The sequence below is a fragment of the Salvelinus alpinus genome, chromosome 28, assembly GCF_045679555.1.
Source record: "Salvelinus alpinus chromosome 28, SLU_Salpinus.1, whole genome shotgun sequence".
Taxonomy (NCBI): Eukaryota; Metazoa; Chordata; class Actinopteri; order Salmoniformes; family Salmonidae; genus Salvelinus; species Salvelinus alpinus.
The window spans coordinates 41,014,743-41,032,871 of NC_092113.1; the positions used below are offsets into that span (position 1 = coordinate 41,014,743).

Below are 18,129 nucleotides of genomic sequence, written 5' to 3' on the forward strand. Positions count from 1 at the left end.
GGTCTAACAGCTAGAGCTGCTGCTGGGGTCTAACAGCTAGAGCTGCTGCTGGGGTCTAACAGCTAGAGCTGCTGCTGGGGTCTAACAGCTAGAGCTGCTGCTGGGGTCTAACAGCTAGAGCTGCTGCTGGGGTCTAACAGATAGAGCTGCTGCTGGGGTCTAACAGATAGAGCTGCTGCTGGGGTCTAACAGATAGAGCTGCTGCTGGGGTCTAACAGATAGAGCTGCTGCTGGGGTCTAACAGCTAGAGCTGCTGCTGGGGTCTAACAGCTAGAGCTGCTGCTGGGGTCTAACAGATAGAGCTGCTGCTGGGGTCTAACAGCTAGAGCTGCTGCTGGGGTCTAACAGCTAGAGCTGCTGCTGGGGTCTAACAGCTAGAGCTGCTGCTGGGGTCTAACAGCTAGAGCTGCTGCTGGGGTCTAACAGCTAGAGCTGCTGCTGGGGTCTAACAGCTAGAGCTGCTGCTGGGGTCTAACAGCTAGAGCTGCTGCTGGGGTCTAACAGCTAGAGCTGCTGCTGGGGTCTAACAGCTAGAGCTGCTGCTGGGGTCTAACAGCTAGAGCTGCTGCTGGGGTCTAACAGATAGAGCTGCTGCTGGGGTCTAACAGCTAGAGCTGCTGCTGGGGTCTAACAGCTAGAGCTGCTGCTGGGGTCTAACAGCTAGAGCTGCTGCTGGGGTCTAACAGCTAGAGCTGCTGCTGGGGTCTAACAGCTAGAGCTGCTGCTGGGGTCTAACAGCTAGAGCTGCTGCTGGGGTCTAACAGCTAGAGCTGCTGCTGGGGTCTAACAGCTAGAGCTGCTGCTGGGGTCTAACAGCTAGAGCTGCTGCTGGGGTCTAACAGCTAGAGCTGCTGCTGGGGTCTAACAGCTAGAGCTGCTGCTGGGGTCTAACAGCTAGAGCTGCTGCTGGGGTCTAACAGCTAGAGCTGCTGCTGGGGTCTAACAGCTAGAGCTGCTGCTGGGGTCTAACAGCTAGAGCTGCTGCTGGGGTCTAACAGCTAGAGCTGCTGCTGGGGTCTAACAGCTAGAGCTGCTGCTGGGGTCTAACAGCTAGAGCTGCTGCTGGGGTCTAACAGCTAGAGCTGCTGCTGGGGTCTAACAGCTAGAGCTGCTGCTGGGGTCTAACAGCTAGAGCTGCTGCTGGGGTCTAACAGCTAGAGCTGCTGCTGGGGTCTAACAGCTAGAGCTGCTGCTGGGGTCTAACAGCTAGAGCTGCTGCTGGGGTCTAACAGCTAGAGCTGCTGCTGGGGTCTAACAGCTAGAGCTGCTGCTGGGGTCTAACAGCTAGAGCTGCTGCTGGGGTCTAACAGCTAGAGCTGCTGCTGGGGTCTAACAGCTAGAGCTGCTGCTGGGGTCTAACAGCTAGAGCTGCTGCTGGGGTCTAACAGCTAGAGCTGCTGCTGGGGTCTAACAGCTAGAGCTGCTGCTGGGGTCTAACAGCTAGAGCTGCTGCTGGGGTCTAACAGCTAGAGCTGCTGCTGGGGTCTAACAGCTAGAGCTGCTGCTGGGGTCTAACAGCTAGAGCTGCTGCTGGGGTCTAACAGCTAGAGCTGCTGCTGGGGTCTAACAGCTAGAGCTGCTGCTGGGGTCTAACAGCTAGAGCTGCTGCTGGGGTCTAACAGCTAGAGCTGCTGCTGGGGTCTAACAGCTAGAGCTGCTGCTGGGGTCTAACAGCTAGAGCTGCTGCTGGGGTCTAACAGCTAGAGCTGCTGCTGGGGTCTAACAGCTAGAGCTGCTGCTGGGGTCTAACAGCTAGAGCTGCTGCTGGGGTCTAACAGCTAGAGCTGCTGCTGGGGTCTAACAGATAGAGCTGCTGCTGGGGTCTAAACAGATAGAGCTGCTGCTGGGGTCTAACAGATAGAGCTGCTGCTGGGGTCTAACAGCTAGAGCTGCTGCTGGGGTCTAACAGCTAGAGCTGCTGCTGGGGTCTAAACAGCTAGAGCTGCTGCTGGGGTCTAAACAGCTAGAGCTGCTGCTGGGGTCTAAACAGCTAGAGCTGCTGCTGGGGTCTAAACAGATAGAGCTGCTGCTGGGGTCTAAACAGATAGAGCTGCTGCTGGGGTCTAACAGATAGAGCTGCTGGGGTCTAACAGCTAGAGCTGCTGCTGGGGTCTAACAGCTAGAGCTGCTGCTGGGGTCTAACAGATAGAGCTGCTGCTGGGGTCTAACAGATAGAGCTGCTGCTGGGGTCTAACAGATAGAGCTGCTGCTGGGGTCTAACAGATAGAGCTGCTGCTGGGGTCTAAACAGCTAGAGCTGCTGGGGTCTAAACAGCTAGAGCTGCTGGGGTCTACACAGATAGAGCTGCTGCTGGGGTCTAACAGCTAGAGCTGCTGCTGGGGTCTAACAGCTAGAGCTGCTGCTGGGGTCTAAACAGATAGAGCTGCTGGGGTCTAAACAGATAGAGCTGCTGGGGTCTAACAGATAGAGCTGCTGCTGGGGTCTAACAGATAGAGCTGCTGCTGGGGTCTAAACAGCTAGAGCTGCTGCTGGGGTCTAACAGCTAGAGCTGCTGCTGGGGTCTAAACAGATAGAGCTGCTGGGGTCTAACAGATAGAGCTGCTGGGGTCTAACAACTAGAGCTGCTGGGGTCTAACAGATAGAGCTGCTGGGGTCTAAACAGCTAGAGCTGCTGGGGTCTAAACAGCTAGAGCTGCTGCTGGGGTCTAAACAGCTAGAGCTGCTGGGGTCTAAACAGCTAGAGCTGCTGGGGTCTAACAGATAGAGCTGCTGGGGTCTAACAACTAGAGCTGCTGCTGGGGTCTAAACAGATAGAGCTGCTGGGGTCTAAACAGATAGAGCTGTTGGGGTCTAACAGCTAGAGCTGCTGCTGGGGTCTAAACAGATAGAGCTGCTGGGGTCTAAACAGATAGAGCTGCTGCTGGGGTCTAAACAACTAGAGCTGCTGCTGGGGTCTAAACAACTAGAGCTGCTGCTGGGGTCTAACAGATAGAGCTGCTGCTGGGGTCTAAACAGATAGAGCTGCTGCTGGGGTCTAACAGCTAGAGCTGCTGGGGTCTAAACAACTAGAGCTGCTGCTGGGGTCTAACAGATAGAGCTGCTGCTGGGGTCTAAACAACTAGAGCTGCTGCTGGGGTCTAAACAGATAGAGCTGCTGGGGTCTAAACAACTAGAGCTGCTGCTGGGGTCTAAACAACTAGAGCTGCTGCTGGGGTCTAAACAGCTAGAGCTGCTGGGGTCTAAACAGCTAGAGCTGCTGGGGTCTAACAGATAGAGCTGCTGCTGGGGTCTAAACAACTAGAGCTGCTGCTGGGGTCTAAACAGATAGAGCTGCTGCTGGGGTCTAAACAGCTAGAGCTGCCGGGGTCTAAACAACTAGAGCTGCCGGGGTCTAAACAACTAGAGCTGCTGGGGTCTAAACAACTAGAGCTGCCGGGGTCTAAACAACTAGAGCTGCTGGGGTCTAAACAACTAGAGCTGCCGGGGTCTACTCTGTCTATCATCCCTAACTGTCTCTCTCTCTGTGTTTCAGATTGTGTATATATGGAGAGCCGCAGGCCCAACACTCCCTACTTCATATGTAGCATTCAGGATTTTAAACTGGTGAGTACTAGCCTTTTCCTTCCTCTGTCCCCGAGCTGGGCTCTAATCCTGGCCCTATAACACTGGCCCTCTAACCCTGTCCCCGAGCTGGCCCTCTAACCCTGTCCCTATAACCCTGTCCCTGAGCAGGGCTCTAACCCTCAGTCACCCCTAGCCTGCTCTTAACTGCAGGCCCCACCACTGTTGTCGGAATGCCTGGTGGTAAAGGCTCTTCAAACAGCTCTTTGATGTGGGTGTTGTTATCATTCGTATGTGTTGGGGGAAATGCAGACGGCCTCTTTTCCCCTGTTTTCTGGAAGGCAGATGGTGTGTAAAGCATGTGGATGTAGAGCCATCTGTCACTGCGCAGACTAAAGTTAAGTCGAATTGAATAGGGAACATCTGACTCCTTCTATATCAACTGTTGGTTCTTACCAATGTGTTCCTAGTGGTTATTTCCTACACTATCCTTAGTAGGCTTGGGCGGTGTACCGTATACAGTAATCCCTCGTTTATCGCGGGGGTTACGTTCCGAAAATGACCCGCGATAAGTGAAATCCGCGAAATAGAAAACTTTTTTTTTTTTTTACAATTAGCAACTATTACATGTATACAAATACAGTGACTCACGTGTAGGCCGTTTCGTCGACATTATGGGTTTAGGAGATGTTCGAAATTACAAGATAATTTGGCCAACTTAATGTAAATTTGCCAAGCTGTTTTATGTACGTACACATAACTGCACGAGACGACAAAATGATAGCACAATTCGTAGCATGTTTTGATACAAGAAGCGGGAGTGAGTTTTTAGCGAATCAGAATGCAGAGCACAATGCACCAAAAAAAAAAAAAAAATGCATTATGAAAATCCGCGAAATAGCGAATCCGCGATAAGTGAACCGCGAAGTGGCGAGGGATCACTGTATAGGGAAAAACGCCACAGGATGTTTTTTTTTTAATAACGTCAAAACTATTTATTTGAAGGTTTTACAATAAATGTGAATATTTGCAGCTACTTTTTAAGTTAATACCTGAAGTCAACTTGTTTAGTACATTAAAGAGAAAGAAGATTCTGTTCTTCATTTCATCTGTCACATCGTTTTACACTATGAAGCTCACCGTAGTTCCCCAGAACAGTTGAGCCAGTTACGTGTTTGTTAGTAAATAGCACACCGGGAGACGGTGGCAGCTGGTGAGTCTGTAGTGTTGTAGTTCTATCAGCTGGTGAGTCAGTAGTGTTGTAGTTCTATCAGCTGGTGAGTCTAGTGTTGTAGTTCTATCAGCTGGTGAGTCTGTAGTGTTGTAGTTCTATCAGCTGGTGAGTCTGTAGTGTTGTAGTTCTATCAGCTGGTGAGTCTGTAGTGTTGTAGTTCTATCAGCTGGTGAGTCTGTAGTGTTGTAGTTCTATCAGCTGGTGAGTCAGTAGAGTTGTAGTTCTATCAGCTGGTGAGTCAGTAGAGTTGTAGTTCTATCAGCTGGTGAGTCTGTAGTGTTGTAGTTCTATCAGCTGGTGAGTCAGTAGAGTTGTAGTTCTATCAGCACATCAGGTGAGGAAGTTACACTAGTTTGCCATCAGATATCTTCTAATGTCTTTCTGCCAGAAGTCAAACAGCTCTGGATGTGTTATCTGTACAGCTGCCAGTTCTTTCCTTGTGCTTCCTACTAGAGTTTTTAATTCTCCTCTGGTCTTCTCTGCTCTGTGGACACATGCTGCTCTTCCTTCAGAAAAGCATGCGTCACAACTTTGTTCATTTGCACAATTTCTCTCCTTCACTTTCGGTTGCAAATGTCCACACTCACTGAAAATGACATTCGGTAGCTACTAGCCATGCTTGTATAACTTAGAGCTGTACGTCCCCGTCTTTGCAATTAGTTTGTTCGTTTTCCTTGTTAGCATTTAGCTAACAGCGTCTATATGATTTTGCTGTTAGTTTGTGCTTATTTTGTTAGCATTCTGGTAATAGAGGCCCAATGGGCTTTTGCGTTTTTGCGCCCCCTTGTGTTCTATGCCAGGAATAGCGTAAATCCCAGGATAAGATAAGGATGGTATGACAATATGAAAGTCTGTATACCGCCCAAGCCTAATCTATTACATTTCTCTGTCCAATGTTCTCTCTAACGTTGTGGTCATTTATGTTACAGGAGGTACTGGACTTGAATGGTTTAGCAGACAGGAAACAGACAGGAAAACTCCTGGAGTTCATTTCCTGCCAAGTAGAATAGTGTGATATATATATAAATATATGTGTGGATTGATGTTTCTTTCTCAATTAGGCGACCTGGAAAATGTGTTTCTGTGTGAGGAGGCGGCCTATAAAATTATACATCTGATTGTGTCTATTGTTGCTAGCTGATGACCAGAGATTGATTGTGGTTGAATACTTTAGGAGACAATTGTCTGAGACTTTAATGGATGTAATGAAGAAGCAATTTAAAACATATTTGATTTTAAAAGAGCATCTTTTCACCTCCAAATCTGAATTGCTTTTTGAGATTTTAATTAGCTGCTTAATGAAGGGCTTGCTCCTCAGAGGGACGAGGGAGTATGCTTACTGTGTGTTCTTGGCTCAGCAACAAACACATCTTTTTTACGGTGCTGCCTGCACTGCAGGTGCACTGGTTTTGATAGCTGCATCAGACAATATCTATGGCTGCTCAGTATTGTGGTTTCCACTGTGACTCTGTAGCAGGGTTTCCACTATGACTCTGTAGCAGGGTTTCCACTATGACTCTGTAGCAGGGTTTCCACTAAGACTCTGTAGCAGGGTTTCCACTAAGACTCTGTAGCAGGGTTTCCACTAAGACTCTGTAGCAGGGTTTCCACTGTGACTCTGTAGCAGGGTTTCCACTATGACTCTGTAGCAGGGTTTCCACTAAGACTCTGTAGCAGGGTTTCCACTAAGACTTTGTAGCAGGGTTTCCACTAAGACTTTGTAGCAGGGTTTCCACTATGACTCTGTAGCAGGGTTTCCACTGTGACTCTGTAGCAGGGTTTCCACTGTGACTCTGTAGCAGGGTTTCCACTGTGACTCTGTAGCAGGGTTTCCACTGACTCTGTAGCAGGGTTTCCACTAAGACTCTGTAGCAGGGTTTCCACTAAGACTCTGTAGCAGGGTTTCCACTATGACTCTGTAGCAGGGTTTCCACTATGACTCTGTAGCAGGGTGTCCACTATGACTCTGTAGCAGGGTGTCCACTGTGACTCTGTAGCAGGGTTTCCACTGTGACTCTGTAGCAGGGTTTCCACTGTGACTCTGTAGCAGGGTTTCCACTGTGACTCTGTAGCAGGGTTTCCACCGTGACTCTGTAGCAGGGTTTCCACTGTGACTGTAGCAGGGTTTCCACTGTGACTCTAGCAGGGTTTCCACTGTGACTCTGTAGCAGGGTTTCCACTGTGACTCTGTAGCAGGGTTTCCACTGTGACTCTGTAGCAGGGTTTCCACTGTGACTCTGTAGCAGGGTTTCCACTGTGACTCTGTAGCAGGGTTTCCACTGTGACTCTGTAGCAGGGTTTCCACTAAGACTCTGTAGCAGGGTTTCCACTAAGACTCTGTAGCAGGGTTTCCACTAAGACTGTAGCAGGGTTTCCACTAAGACTCTGTAGCAGGGTTTCCACCGTGACTCTGTAGCAGGGTTTCCACCGTGACTCTGTAGCAGGGTTTCCACCGTGACTCTGTAGCAGGGTTTCCACCGTGACTCTGTAGCAGGGTTTCCACCGTGACTCTGTAGCAGGGTTTCCACCGTGACTCTGTAGCAGGGTTTCCACTGTGACTCTGTAGCAGGGTTTCTACTGTGACTCTGTAGCAGGGTTTCCACTATGACTCTGTAGCAGGGTTTCCACTAAGACTCTGTAGCAGGGTTTCTACTAAGACTCTGTAGCAGGGTTTCCACTGACTCTGTAGCAGGGTTTCCACTGACTCTGTAGCAGGGTTTCCACTAAGACTCTGTAGCAGGGTTTCCACTAAGACTCTGTAGCAGGGTTTCCACTATGACTCTGTAGCAGGGTTTCCACTATGACTCTGTAGCAGGGTGTCCACTATGACTCTGTAGCAGGGTTTCCACTGTGACTCTGTAGCAGGGTTTCCACTGTGACTCTGTAGCAGGATTTCCACTGTGACTCTGTATCAGGGTTTCCACTGTGACTCTGTAGCAGGGTTTCCACTATGACTCTGTAGCAGGGTTTCCACTATGACTCTGTAGCAGTGTTTCCACTGTGACTCTGTAGCAGGGTTTCCACTAAGACTCTGTAGCAGGGTTTCCACTGTGACTCTGTAGCAGGGTTTCCACTATGACTCTGTAGCAGGGTTTCCACTAAGACTCTGTAGCAGGGTTTCCACTGTGACTCTGTAGCAGGGTTTCCACTGTGACTCTGTAGCAGGGTTTCCACTGTGACTCTGTAGCAGGGTTTCCACTGTGACTCTGTAGCAGGGTTTCCACTATGACTCTGTAGCAGGGTTTCCACTAAGACTCTGTAGCAGGGTTTCCACTGTGACTCTGTAGCAGGGTTTCCACTAAGACTCTGTATCAGAGTTTCCACTAAGACTCTGTAGCAGGGTGTCCACTATGACTCTGTAGCAGGGTTTCCACTGTGACTCTGTAGCAGGGTTTCCACTGTGACTCTGTAGCAGGATTTCCACTGTGACTCTGTATCAGGGTTTCCACTGTGACTCTGTAGCAGGGTTTCCACTATGACTCTGTAGCAGGGTTTCCACTATGACTCTGTAGCAGTGTTTCCACTGTGACTCTGTAGCAGGGTTTCCACTAAGACTCTGTAGCAGGGTTTCCACTGTGACTCTGTAGCAGGGTTTCCACTATGACTCTGTAGCAGGGTTTCCACTAAGACTCTGTAGCAGGGTTTCCACTGTGACTCTGTAGCAGGGTTTCCACTGTGACTCTGTAGCAGGGTTTCCACTGTGACTCTGTAGCAGGGTTTCCACTGTGACTCTGTAGCAGGGTTTCCACTATGACTCTGTAGCAGGGTTTCCACTAAGACTCTGTAGCAGGGTTTCCACTGTGACTCTGTAGCAGGGTTTCCACTGTGACTCTGTAGCAGGGTTTCCACTGTGACTCTGTAGCAGGGTTTCCACTGTGACTCTGTAGCAGGGTTTCCACTAAGACTCTGTAGCAGGGTTTCCACTAAGACTCTGTAGCAGGGTTTCCACTAAGACTGTAGCAGGGTTTCCACTAAGACTCTGTAGCAGGGTTTCCACCGTGACTCTGTAGCAGGGTTTCCACCGTGACTCTGTAGCAGGGTTTCCACCGTGACTCTGTAGCAGGGTTTCCACCGTGACTCTGTAGCAGGGTTTCCACCGTGACTCTGTAGCAGGGTTTCCACCGTGACTCTGTAGCAGGGTTTCCACTGTGACTCTGTAGCAGGGTTTCTACTGTGACTCTGTAGCAGGGTTTCCACTATGACTCTGTAGCAGGGTTTCCACTAAGACTCTGTAGCAGGGTTTCTACTAAGACTCTGTAGCAGGGTTTCCACTGACTCTGTAGCAGGGTTTCCACTGACTCTGTAGCAGGGTTTCCACTAAGACTCTGTAGCAGGGTTTCCACTAAGACTCTGTAGCAGGGTTTCCACTATGACTCTGTAGCAGGGTTTCCACTATGACTCTGTAGCAGGGTGTCCACTATGACTCTGTAGCAGGGTTTCCACTGTGACTCTGTAGCAGGGTTTCCACTGTGACTCTGTAGCAGGATTTCCACTGTGACTCTGTATCAGGGTTTCCACTGTGACTCTGTAGCAGGGTTTCCACTATGACTCTGTAGCAGGGTTTCCACTATGACTCTGTAGCAGTGTTTCCACTGTGACTCTGTAGCAGGGTTTCCACTAAGACTCTGTAGCAGGGTTTCCACTGTGACTCTGTAGCAGGGTTTCCACTATGACTCTGTAGCAGGGTTTCCACTAAGACTCTGTAGCAGGGTTTCCACTGTGACTCTGTAGCAGGGTTTCCACTGTGACTCTGTAGCAGGGTTTCCACTGTGACTCTGTAGCAGGGTTTCCACTGTGACTCTGTAGCAGGGTTTCCACTATGACTCTGTAGCAGGGTTTCCACTAAGACTCTGTAGCAGGGTTTCCACTGTGACTCTGTAGCAGGGTTTCCACTAAGACTCTGTATCAGAGTTTCCACTAAGACTCTGTAGCAGGGTGTCCACTATGACTCTGTAGCAGGGTTTCCACTGTGACTCTGTAGCAGGGTTTCCACTGTGACTCTGTAGCAGGATTTCCACTGTGACTCTGTATCAGGGTTTCCACTGTGACTCTGTAGCAGGGTTTCCACTATGACTCTGTAGCAGGGTTTCCACTATGACTCTGTAGCAGTGTTTCCACTGTGACTCTGTAGCAGGGTTTCCACTAAGACTCTGTAGCAGGGTTTCCACTGTGACTCTGTAGCAGGGTTTCCACTATGACTCTGTAGCAGGGTTTCCACTAAGACTCTGTAGCAGGGTTTCCACTGTGACTCTGTAGCAGGGTTTCCACTGTGACTCTGTAGCAGGGTTTCCACTGTGACTCTGTAGCAGGGTTTCCACTGTGACTCTGTAGCAGGGTTTCCACTATGACTCTGTAGCAGGGTTTCCACTAAGACTCTGTAGCAGGGTTTCCACTGACTCTGTAGCAGGGTTTCCACTGACTCTGTAGCAGGGTTTCCACTAAGACTCTGTAGCAGGGTTTCCACTAAGACTCTGTAGCAGGGTTTCCACTAAGACTCTGTAGCAGGGTTTCCACTGTGACTCTGTAGCAGGGTTTCCACTGTGACTCTGTAGCAGGGTTTCCACTATGACTCTGTAGCAGGGTTTCCACTAAGACTCTGTAGCAGTGTTTCAACTGTGACTCTGTAGCAGGGTTTCCACTGTGACTCTGTAGCAGGGTTTCCACTGTGACTCTGTAGCAGGGTTTCCACTATGACTCTGTAGCAGGGTTTCCACTGTGACTCTGTAGCAGTGTTTCAACTGTGACTCTGTAGCAGGGTTTCCACTGTGACTCTGTAGCAGGGTTTCCACTGTGACTCTGTAGCAGGGTTTCCACTGTGACTCTGTAGCAGGGTTTCCACTGACTCTGTAGCAGGGTTTCCACTGTGACTCTGTAGCAGGGTTTCCACTATGACTCTGTAGCAGGGTTTCCACTATGACTCTGTAGCAGGGTTTCCACTATGACTCTGTAGCAGGGTTTCCACTATGACTCTGTAGCAGGGTTTCCACTATGACTCTGTAGCAGGGTTTCCACTTAGTCCAAATGAAGCACCATTAAGATGTTACAACCCCCTCTCCTATCTATTTTAACACGAGGCCTCTCTCTTTAAGCTGTGGATGAGGGGCCCGGGAAGGAGGCCCCCAGGGAGGAAGCCGGGTGATGATGGGAGGTCACTGCTGGGGCCACATGGCTCAGGGAGGAAGAAGCAGTGTGTGTGTGTGTGTGTGTATCTAAAGGTTCCTTAGCAGCAGTGCTTTAATCAAATTGCAGATAGAGGGAGAGAGACGGCTGAGGACACACACCAATAACACAGTGTTTGAGTCTCATCTGCAGCTTGATGAAGTGTGCTTCCAGAGGTCTCTGTCTAACAGAAATATGCCTAATTGTCCAGGCTCTTTCTTTTCTCTCTCTCGCCCTCTGCCTGTCTCTCCCTCTGCCTGTCTCTCGCTCCCTCTGCCTGTCTCTCGCTCCCTCTGCCTGTCTCTCGCTCCCTCTGCCTGTCTCTCGCTCCCTCTGCCTGTCTCTCGCTCCCTCTGCCTGTCTCTCGCTCCCTCTGCCTGTCTCTCGCTCCCTCTGCCTGTCTCTCCCTCCCTCTGCCTGTCTCTCCCTCCCTCTGCCTGTCTCTCGCTCCCTCTGCCTGTCTCTCGCTCCCTCTGCCTGTCTCTCGCTCCCTCTGCCTGTCTCTCGCTCCCTCTGCCTGTCTCGCCCTCTGCCTGTCTCGCCCTCTGCCTGTCTCTCTCGCCCTCTGCCTGTCTCTCTCGCCCTCTGCCTGTCTCTCGCTCCCTCTGCCTGTCTCTCGCTCCCTCTGCCTGTCTCGCCCTCTGCCTGTCTCGCCCTCTGCCTGTCTCTCTCGCCCTCTGCCTGTCTCTCGCCCTCTGCCTGTCTCTCTCGCCCTCTGCCTGTCTCTCTCTCCCTCTGCCTGTCTCTCGCTCCCTCTGCCTGTCTCTCGCTCCCTCTGCCTGTCTCTCCCTCCCTCTGCCTGTCTCTCCCTCCCTCTGCCTGTCTCTCCCTCCCTCTGCCTGTCTCTCGCTCCCTCTGCCTGTCTCTCGCTCCCTCTGCCTGTCTCTCGCTCCCTCTGCCTGTCTCTCGCTCCCTCTGCCTGTCTCTCTCGCCCTCTGCCTGTCTCTCTCGCCCTCTGCCTGTCTCTCGCCCTCTGCCTGTCTCTCTCGCCCTCTGCCTGTCTCTCTCGCCCTCTGCCTGTCTCTCTCGCCCTCTGCCTGTCTCTCTCGCCCTCTGCCTGTCTCTCTCACCCTCTGCCTGTCTCTCGAGCACTCCTCAAAGGGCTTTATTGGCATGGGAACATATGTTTACATTGACAAAGCAAGTGAAATGTACAATAAAAAAAGGGAAATAAGCCATCAGAAATTAACCGTAAACATTACACTCACAAAGGTTTTAAAAGAATAGACATTTCAAATGTTATATTATGACTATGTACAGTGGTGTAACAATGTGCAAATAGTTGAAGTATGAATTGGAAAATCAATAAAAATATAAATATAGGTTGTATTTACAATGGTGAATCGCTGTCTCCCCTCTCTCTCTCTCTTTCGCGCTTTCTCCCCCCATCTCTCCTCACTCCTGTAATTAATAAACAGCCATCTGCATGTGTGTGTGACTAGAGACGCTGTACCAGCTGTCACCTTGTTCTCTATACCCCCTGTACCAGCTGTCACCTTGTTCTCTATACCTCCTGTACCAGCTGTCACCTTGTTCTCTATACCCCCTGTACCAGCTGTCACCTTGTTCTCTATACCCCCTGTACCAGCTGTCACCTTGTTCTCTATACCCCCTGTACCAGCTGTCACCTTGTTCTCTATACCCCCTGAACCAGCTGTCACCTTGTTCTCTATACCCCCTGAACCAGCAGCTGTCACCTTGTTCTCTATACCCCCTGAACCAGCTGTCACCTTGTTCTCTATACCCCCTGAACCAGCTGTCACCTTGTTCTCTATACCCCCTGAACCAGCAGCTGTCACCTTGTTCTCTATACCCCCTGCTCCAGCAGCTGTCTGAAACGCACTGCAACCTCCGTTAGTCCAACCAGCCAGCCGCCCAGCTAAAAGCAACAAGCAAGCAACCTCTGTTAGTCCAGCCAGCCAGCCCAGCTAAAAGCAACAAGCAAGCAACCTCCGTTAGTCTAACCAGCGAGCCAGCCCAGCTAAAAGCAACAAGCAAGCAACCTCTGTTAGTCCAACCAGCCAGCCAGCCCAGCTAAAAGCAACAAGCAAGCAACCTCCGTTAGTCCACCCAGCCAGCCAGCCCAGCTAAAAGCAACAAGCAAGCAACCTCCGTTAGTCCACCCAGCCAGCCCAGCTAAAAGCAACAAGCAAGCAACCTCCGTTAGTCTAACCAGCCAGCCAGCCCAGCTAAAAGCAACAAGCAAGCAACCTCTGTTAGTCCAACCAGCCAGCCAGCCCAGCTAAAAGCAACAAGCAAGCAACCTCTGTTAGTCCAACCAGCCAGCCAGCCCAGCTAAAAGCAACAAGCAAGCAACCTCTGTCCGTCTAACCAGCCAGCCAGCCAGCCAGCCCAGCTAAAAGCAACAAGCAAGCAACCTCTGTCCGTCTAACCAGCCAGCCAGCCAGCCAGCCCAGCTAAAAGCAACAAGCAAGCAACCTCTGTTAGTCTAACCAGCCAGCCAGCCCAGCTAAAAGCAACAAGCAAGCAACCTCTGTTAGTCTAACCAGCCAGCCAGCCCAGCTAAAAGCAACAAGCAAGCAACCTCTGTTAGTCCAACCAGCCAGCCAGCCCAGCTAAAAGCAACAAGCAAGCAACCTCTGTCCGTCTAACCAGCCAGCCAGCCAGCCAGCCCAGCTAAAAGCAACAAGCAAGCAACCTCTGTCCGTCTAACCAGCCAGCCAGCCCAGCTAAAAGCAACAAGCAAGCAACCTCTGTTAGTCTAACCAGCCAGCCAGCCCAGCTAAAAGCAACAAGCAAGCAACCTCCGTTAGTCCACCCAGCCAGCCCAGCTAAAAGCAACAAGCAAGCAACCTCTGTTAGTCTAACCAGCCAGCCAGCCCAGCTAAAAGCAACAAGCCATAAAGATGAGATATTATACACACCCTCGCTGCCACTTGGCATTTAAATGCCATCATAATTCTGCTGCAGCAGTCTCTTTAAACTCCTCTCACCGTTTACCCTCTTCTCATCTTTTAAATACTGGATTAAATACCCGGTACATTTTACAGACAGGGAGACCCAGTGAGAGAGGTAGGGAGAGAGAGACGGACTGCTACAGTTCTCTGCAGTCTAAAATGGCGGTGTGGACAGGCAGCCACCCTGTTCAAGCAGAAGTGATGGACTAGGGAAGGAGGGGACAGCGGCTGTGATCAATAAACTGTCACTTTCATGATGTGGTGTTGACATTGAGGCAGGTCTAACTACCCTCTGTTACAGACAGGACCTCTCACACTCCATATCCAACTACCCTCTGTTACAGACAGGACCTCTCACAGTCCGTATCCAACTACCCTCTGTTACAGACAGGACCTCTCACAGTCCGTATCCAACTACCCTCTGTTACAGACAGGACCTCTCACACTCAGTATCCAACTACCCTCTGTTACAGACAGGACCTCTCACACTCCGTATCCAACTACCCTCTGTTACAGACAGGACCTCTCACAGTCCGTATCCAACTACCCTCTGTTACAGACAGGACCTCTCACACTCAGTATCCAACTACCCTCTGTTACAGACAGGACCTCTCACAGTCCGTATCCAACTACCCTCTGTTAGACAGGACCTCTCACAGTCCGTATCCAACTACCCTCTGCTACAGACAGGACCTCTCACACTCCGTATCCAACTACCCTCTGTTACAGACAGAACCTCTCACAGTCCGTATCCAACTACCCTCTGTTACAGACAGGACCTCTCACAGTCCGTATCCAACTACCCTCTGTTACAGACAGGACCTCTCACACTCCGTATCCAACTACCCTCTGTTACAGACAGAACCTCTCACACTCCGTATCCAACTACCCTCTGTTACAGACAGAACCTCTCACACTCCATATCCAACTACCCTCTGTTACAGACAGAACCTCTCACACTCCGTATCCAACTACCCTCTGTTACAGACAGAACCTCTCACACCATATCCAACTACCCTCTGTTACAGACAGAACCTCTCACACTCCGTATCCAACTACCCTCTGTTACAGACAGGACCTCTCACACTACATAATGCCTATTCCTGTTCCCCCCCCCCCCCCCCCCCCCCCTCTCTCTCTCTTCTCCCCCCCGCCCGTCTGTGAAGACGGGTGTGTCCATGTGCCGCCCGCTGCCCGTATATTAATAATGGCTGTCTCAGTCCCAGCATGCCTTGGGGCATAGATTTATCAGCATGGTGCCAGACAATAGAGGTGTGTATGTTTCATATCATTCCCGCTGGGAAAGTGACCTGAAATGTGGACACCCCTTCAAACTATTTCAGCCACACCTGTTGCTGACAGGTGAATAAAATTGAGCACACAGCCATGCAATCTCCATAGACAAACATTGGCGGTAGACTGGCCTTACTGAAGAGCTCAGTGACTTTCAACGTGGCACCGTCATAGGATGCCACCTTTCTAACAAGTCAGTTCCTCAAATTTCTGTCCTGCTAGAGCTGCCCAGGTTAACTGTAAGTGCTGTTATTGTGAAGTGGAAACGTCTAGGAGCAACAACGGCTCAGCTGGTGAAGTGGTAGGCCACACAATTTCACAGAACGGGACTGACAAGTGCTGAAGCGCGTTTCACGTAAAAATCATCTGTCCTCGGTTACAACAATCACTACCTAGTTTCAAAATGCCTCTGGAAGCAACGTCAGCACAATAACTGTTTGTTGGGAGCTTCATGAAATGGGTTTCCATGGCTGAGCAGCCGCACACAAGCCTAAGATCACTATGTGCAAAGCCAAGCGTTGGCTGGAGTGGTGTTGGACTCTGGAGCAGTGGAAACACGTTCTCTGGAGTGATGAATCACGCTTCACCATCTGTCAGTGCGACAGACAAATCTGGGTTTGGTGGATGCCAGGAGAACGCTACCTGCCCTAATGCATTGTGCCAACTGTAAAGTTTGGTGGAGGAGGAATAATGGTCTTGGGCTGTTTTTCATGGTTCGGACCCCTTAGTTCCAGTGAAGGGAAATATTGACGCTACAGCATACAATGACATTCTGGACAATTCTGTGCTTTCAACTTTGTGGCAACAGTTTGGGGAAGGCCCTTTCCTGTTTCAGAAGGACAATGTCTCCGTGCACAAAGCAAGGAAAGTACAGAAATGGTTTGTTGAGATTGGTGTGGAAGAACTTGACTGGCCTGCACAGAGCCCTGACCTCAACCCCATCGAACACCTTTGAGGTGAATTGGAACGTCGACTGCGAGCCAGGCCTAATCGCCCAACATCAGTGCCCGACCTCACTGATGCTCTTGTGGCTGAATGGAAGCAATTCCCCGCAGTAATGTTCCAACATCTAGTGGAAAGCCTTCCCAGAAGAGTGGAGGCTGTTATAGCAGCAAATGGGAGACCAACTCAATATTAATGCCCATGATATTGGAATGGGATGTTGGACGAGAAGGTGACCACATACTGTAGGTCATGTATGTTATATGATAAAGCACATGTTTACATGGTTCTGCACATGCATACTTGCCCAGCTCTTGCACGTGTTTACATGGTGCTGCTCGTGCACGTGTTTACATGGTGCTGCTCGTGCACGTGTTTGCATGGTTCTGCTTGTGCACGTGTTTACATGGTGCTGCTCGTGCACGTGTTTACATGGTGCTGCTCTTGCACGTGTTTACATGGTGCTGCTCGTGCACGTGTTTACATGGTGCTGCTCGTGCACGTGTTTACATGGTGCTGCTCGTGCACGTGTTTACATGGTGCTGCTCGTGCACGTGTTTACATGGTGCTGCTCGTGCACGTGTTTGCATGGTTCTGCTTGTGCACGTGTTTACATGGTTCTGCTCGTGCATACTTGCCCAGCTCTTGCACGTGTTTACATGGTGCTGCTCGTGCACGTGTTTACATGGTGCTGCTCTTGCACGTGTTTACATGGTGCTGCTCGTGCACGTGTTTACATGGTGCTGCTCGTGCACGTGTTTGCATGGTTCTGCTTGTGCACGTGTTTGCATGGTTCTGCTTGTGCACGTGTTTACATGGTTCTGCTCGTGCACGTGTTTACATGGTTCTGCTCGTGCACGTGTGTACATGGTTCTGCTCGTGCACGTGTTTACATGGTTCTGCTCGTGCACGTGTTTACATGGTGCTGCTCGTGCACGTGTTTACATGGTGCTGCTCGTGCACGTGTTTACATGGTGCTGCTCGTGCTTCAGGTGATAGAAACCTGAACGCACCAGCAGCGCTTGGAGAAGTTAAATGTTATTATACTTTCCTGTGGACATATTGTCTCACATTCCTACCTACCCAAAAATACCAACCACACAGACAACCGGTATCTGAGACATATGAAAACTCTGTAATAAAATGATTAATTTTAGACCCATGTTTGGTCACTTTATTCATGGTACTTATTAATCCTTGTGCCATTTTTACAGCGCGGTACTGGGTTACCTTCAGACTACTCCCCTGAAGCCCGAGTACGTCGTGAGAGTCATCTTTTGATGGTGACTGATTTTTAGTTTTTATACAATGTGTCTAATTCTGAATGGTGATTGGTTAAAATTGCATCCCAGACGGTGTCTATTCCACAAGTTAGCACCGGATAAATCTATGACGTTAAAATGCCTATTTACTCTGTTCCGTCTGACTGCAGAAATCCACTGTCTCTTCAGCCCAGCCAGGCAATTTATAAACCTGATCTCCACTATAAAAAGCATCTTGACATTATCTCCTATTTCTTTTAGACTAACATTTAGTTTTCAACAGCAGAGATTTGTATAAACCTTGCTGTCTGTCTCTGACATTTGCATCATTGTTTCAATATTCAAATTCGATCTCCAGGTGTCTCATACTAATGAACATGTCGGGACGAGACAGACAGACAGGCAACGTTTCTCAGCCAGTCGAAATCATGAATCAGCTGGCATAATATTTATGGATATATTTACAAAGAAATGTCAATTGGAAAAAAGTTACAACGAAGTGAAACTAGTTTGCAGTCTTTCCATCTTCAGTTTGAAGTGATTGTGTTAGCTGTGTTGTTGGCTAGCTCCTCTGAACAGCAGTGCCTTGACGAGTGAGCACATTTTCTATGCCAGGCGAAATTGAGCCTCATTAATTCATTGTTATGGATGTTTCCAAATAAATGTTTCCAGAGCGCAATGAACCAAGTAAAGCCCTCCCGACCAAACCCTCCCTATGGACTCCCGAACATGGCCGGTTGTGATACAGCCCGGTATTGAACCCGGGTCTGTAGTGACGCCTCTAGCACTTCAATGCAGT

At 49.9% G+C, this 18,129-nt stretch overlaps 1 protein-coding gene across 8 annotated transcripts in view; it reads left to right on the top strand.

Annotated features, from left to right (window-relative positions):
* rerea (arginine-glutamic acid dipeptide (RE) repeats a) overlaps positions 1 to 18,129 on the top strand; it is a 346,416-nt gene that overhangs the window by 166,361 nt on the left and 161,926 nt on the right. For all 8 annotated transcript variants that reach the window (XR_011671486.1, XM_071373178.1, XM_071373177.1 and 5 more), the window contains one exon: positions 3,494 to 3,564. Coding sequence is in view for 7 of the 8 variants with exons in the window: in XM_071373178.1 (XP_071229279.1) it covers positions 3,494 to 3,564 (71 nt within the window). In the remaining variant the exon portion in view is untranslated. The remainder of the gene's footprint in view (positions 1 to 3,493; positions 3,565 to 18,129) is intronic.